At 46.9% G+C, this 5,000-nt stretch overlaps 1 protein-coding gene across 1 annotated transcript in view; it reads left to right on the top strand.

The window, feature by feature from the left end:
• LOC133123897 (teneurin-2-like) overlaps nucleotides 1-5,000 on the top strand; it is a 171,703-nt gene that overhangs the window by 120,908 nt on the left and 45,795 nt on the right. Inside the window, exon 6 of the mRNA XM_061234602.1 lies at nucleotides 3,865-3,987. Within this exon, the coding sequence (XP_061090586.1) occupies nucleotides 3,865-3,987 (123 nt within the window). The remainder of the gene's footprint in view (nucleotides 1-3,864; nucleotides 3,988-5,000) is intronic.

Raw genomic sequence — 5,000 nt, 5'->3', positions numbered from 1 at the left:
ACAGTGCAGGGCGGGTCAGGGGGCTCTGTCTCTCTGTGACAGTGCAGGGCGGGTCAGGGGGCTCTGTCTCTCTGTGACAGTGCAGGGCGGGTCAGGGGGCTGGGCTCTGTCTCTCTGTGACAGTGCAGGGCGGGTCAGGGGGCTCTGTCTCTCTGTGACAGTGCAGGGCGGGTCAGGGGGCTCTGTCTCTCTGTGACAGTGCAGGGCGGGTCAGGGGGCTCTGTCTCTCTGTGACAGTGCAGGGCGGGTCAGGGGGCTGGGCTCTGTCTCTCTGTGACAGTGCAGGGCGGGTCAGGGGGCTGGGCTCTGTCTCTCTGTGACAGTGCAGGGTGGGTCGGGGGGCTGGGCTCTGTCTCTCTGTGGCAGTGCAGGGCGGGTCGGGGGGCTCTGTCTCTCTGTGACAGTGCAGGGCGGGTCAGGGGGCTCTGTCTCTCTGTGACAGTGCAGGGCGGGTCGGGGGGGGTCCGCACTGATCAGGCCCTTCTCAGTGAACCCAACCCCCCCAATGTAGGGGTCATGCAGATGATGCCAGCCACATTCATGAGGACCTTACCACTGGCAGCCATAAACACAGGCCTGACCCCCACCTGCTGTCCCACCCCCAGTGTGCATAATCTCCAACACAAACAAAAATTACTTCAGTCAAAAATGAAAAACACAGAAGATCACGCCATCGGTTTCTGATGAAGAATAAATGAGTCTTTTTGAAGGTATTAGATTGATTTTCTTTTAGCTTTTTTTTGTTCAGAAGCAGGTTAAAATGAAATGAGATTTGGGTCAATTTCTCTCTTATGTTGGCAATCAATCAAATCTCCCAAGGAGAGCAGGAGAACTCAGAGACAGGCAGCCGGTGTTACTGTGGCAGAGTCACACAGCACCGCCCTGGTGGTTCAGAAGCATACTGAAGGAGACACAGCCCTGGGGGGGCTGATCTGAAACTCCCAAAGCCCAGGTCTTGGGTGGGTCCAAGGTACGCATGTTTTTTTTGTTTTTTTTAAACTGAAGCCTTTCATTTTTAAAATGTTCCATTCTTTTTTCCCTTATATGAATCATTATTCACTCCCTCTGTCACAACCCAAGCCAAGGGATGGACAAAGGAGGGGATAACACATTATTAAGAGAACATAGTTTAAGATTGAATGATAACTTCATTTAATGAACAAATACAAAAAGATGTCAGGTGTGCAAGTCAGTAGGATCAGTCGTGTAGAAAGTGTTGGAATGAGTGTCCATGTTCTGCCAGGTGTTGTAGCATGCCAAACCAAACACAAGATGGCTGAACATTCGCCTCAGCTGCCTTTATACAGGAAGTGCCCAGGTTTCTCAGGTGCTCTGCATCTGCACTAACGCCCCCTACAGGTCAGACAGAAAACAGCAACTACTGACAGCCAAGCTGACTGAGGCACACCATCCCCGTCTCCTTCTCTCGCTCTTTCACACACTTTCTCCCTCCTTTCATTTCAACTCTGCTGATCTCCTGTCTCTCAGTGAGGGCCCCTGGTTTCCTGTCTCTCAGTGAGGGTCCCTGGTTTCCTGTCTCTCAGTGAGGGGAGGATCTAACACATACGCTCTCTACCTGTGTGATTAACACATACGCTCTCTACCTGTGTGATTAACACATATGCTCTCTACCTGTGTGATTAACACAAACGCTCTCTACCTGTGTGATTAACACATACGCTCTCTACCTGTGTGATTAACACATACGCTCTCTACCTGTGTGATTAACACATATGCTCTCTACCTGTGTGATTAACACATATGCTCTCTACCTGTGTGATTAACACATACGCTCTCTACCCGTGTGATTAACACATACACTCTCTACCTGTGTGATTAACACATACGCTCTCTACCTGTGTGATTAACACATACACTCTTTGCCTGTGTGATCTAACACATATGCTCTCTACCTGTGTGATTAACACATACACTCTTTACCTGTGTGATTAACACATACACTCTCTACCTGTGTGATTAACACATACGCTCTCTACCCGTGTGATTAACACATACGCTCTCTACCTGTGTGATTAACACATACGCTCTCTACCCGTGTGATTAACACATACACTCTTTGCCTGTGTGATCTAACACATATGCTCTCTACCTGTGTGATTAACACATACACTCTTTGCCTGTGTGATCTAACACATATGCTCTCTACCTGTGTGATTAACACATACACTCTTTGCCTGTGTGATTAACACATACGCTCTCTACCCGTGTGATTAACACATACACTCTTTACCTGTGTGATTAACACATACACTCTCTACCTGTGTGATTAACACATACGCTCTCTACCTGTGTGATTAACACATACGCTCTCTACCCGTGTGATTAACACATACACTCTCTACCTGTGTGATTAACTCATACGCTCTCTACCCGTGTGATTAACACATACGCTCTCTACCTGTGTGATTAACACATACGCTCTCTACCCGTGTGATTAACACATACACTCTTTACCGGTGTGATTAACACATACGCTCTCTACCTGTGTGATTAACACATACACTCTTTGCCTGTGTGATTAACACATACACTCTTTGCCTGTGTGATTAACACATACGCTCTCTACCTGTGTGATTAACACACGCTCTCTACCTGAGTGATTAACACATACGCTCTCTACCTGTGTGATTAACACATACGCTCTCTACCTGTGTGATTAACACATGCTCTCTACCTGTGTGATTAACACATACGCTCTCTACCTGTGTGATTAACACATACACTCTTTGCCTGTGTGATTAACACATACACTCTTTACCTGTGTGATTAACACATACGCTCTTTACCTGTGTGATTAACACATACGCTCTCTACCTGTGTGATTAACACATACACTCTTTGCCTGTGTGATTAACACATACGCTCTCTACCTGTGTTCTTTAGTGATTCCTTTATTTGACAGCCTGAAATGCTCTGGCATAACTGTATAATGCAAACTCACATTTCTGGGGAAAATAGTCAATAATGTGTATAATTTTTTTCTTGCATGTATGGACTGACCATGGAGTTCAGAGCTTGAATGAATTATACATACTCCCACCTACATGCACACACATGCAGACACTCGAATGTGTGTACTTAGTGCCATCCACAGAAAACTGGTGCATCTATTGTTAATCACGCAGAAATTATACAAACTTATTTCTGTCAAGAGTTATCGCTTCTTCCTCTTCTTCTATGGGGTTGAAAAAGGGTGTGTGATTGTGTGTGTGGTGTGAGTGTGTATGTGTGGGTGTGTGTGTGAGTGTGGGCGTGTATGTGTGTGGTGTGAGTGTGTGTGTGTGAGTGAGAGTGAGAGTGAGAGTGAGAGTGAGAGTGAGAGTGAGAGTGAGTGAGTGAGTGAGTGAGTGAGTGAGTGTGAGTGTGAGTGTGAGTGTGAGTGTGAGTGTGAGTGTGAGTGTGTGAGTGTGAGTGTTGGTATCGGTCCCTTGGCTTCCTCCTTAAACACTGAGCTCTGCAACACCTTCCTGTTTCCTACCCTACTCTTCAGAAGGTAATTGAACAGATTCTGAGAACAACGAACTGACAGCTCAGCAGAAGAACAGCTGAAACTGCCATAACAGACCTGAGACGGAGCAACAGCCAGAGAAACTGCGGGAGAGGGAGACAAGTCTCTCTCTTTTTATCTGGCACTGGTTGGCAGTGATACACTTCAGCACTCGTAAAAGAAGGGAGTGCAGTGCTGTCAGATGTCTGCAGACGTGTCTCGCAGAGAGGAGTCCTCCTGAATGATGTTCTTCCCCCTCTTTTATTGTGACAGCACCTCCGGCAGGGTGTCCAGTGCCGCTCTAGTGCAGCTCTATCGCAGGGCGCTGCTTTCTAACGCGTCTCTCTCTCCTGCAGCCATGAACCTCCTGGGGCTGAACTGGCAGCTGCAGCCGGCAAACAGCCACGTCATCGACAGCGGCCTGAGCACGGGGCTACCTGGCAACAACGATGTGGCAACAGTGCCCTCTGGTGGCAGAGGTGAGAAGCACAGGCTCCCACATGGTGGCCCTCAGCCAGAGGGAGGACCTGCATTGCGTTACCTGTGGTTATTATTATTTACCTGTGGTTTATTTCTAAATGGTATTTCAAGATGACACCAAACTACTATTTCAACTTAAACAGTTTCGGGAGCATTTCACTGAGGTGAATTGCGCAGAGGCAGCACAATGATGGGAGCAATAGTCCTTGTTATGGAAAAATGCCCTTTTTGACATTTCACAGGTGAGCATCGTCTGATGAAACAGATCCCAGTAAAAACAACGATAGCTATACTTGAGTTTAACTTTCGTATTTATTTGCAAAGAAATAACAGAAAGTGAGAAGGCTTACCGGCTTTCTGATTTGAATCAGACACAGTAAGACTCTTAAACACACTTTTCCAGAAGGGGGGGCGTAAAACAAAAAGACATGAAGCTGGTCACTTGTTGACCTTGCTGTAAGACCAGAATGTGCTAGCTGAGAAGCAGAGGCATTAAGGTGAAAGGCTGTCTGTCTGCTGGGAGAGAGACAGAGAAAGACTCATAGTAAGCACTTAATTCAGAAAGTGGTCTAATAGTAATAAGGATTATCACTAAAAGGTTATTTGTAATCATGTGATTGTCTTTATGTTGACACACATTGTCAATTAAGAATCAATTAAGAAAATTACCCTAACATCCTGTATTGACGAGCACTGTCTTTTCATCAAACCCTGCTGACCCTGTGTCAACATGGTAAACAATCAGTTTCTCCTTTTGGGGGTCTGCAGACAGGCACACTTATGTAAAACACCCTACAACTGGGACCCTGAATGTTGGTGGTTCAAACCCCAGTATGGCCACCATAAGATCAGTGCAGCTGTTGGGCACTTGAGCAAGGCCGTTAACCCCACATTGCTCCAGGGGAGGATTGTCAGGGGAGTCTAATCAGCTGTAGGTCACTGTGGGAGAGGTCAGCTGTAGGTCACTGTGGGAGAGGTCAGCTGTAGGTCACTGTGGGAGAGGTCAGCTGTA

Source organism: Conger conger, chromosome 3 (genome assembly GCF_963514075.1).
Source record: "Conger conger chromosome 3, fConCon1.1, whole genome shotgun sequence".
Lineage (NCBI taxonomy): Eukaryota > Metazoa > Chordata > Actinopteri > Anguilliformes > Congridae > Conger > Conger conger.
Note: the sequence above shows the minus strand (reverse complement) of the source record. Positions and strands in the feature narration are given on the sequence as shown.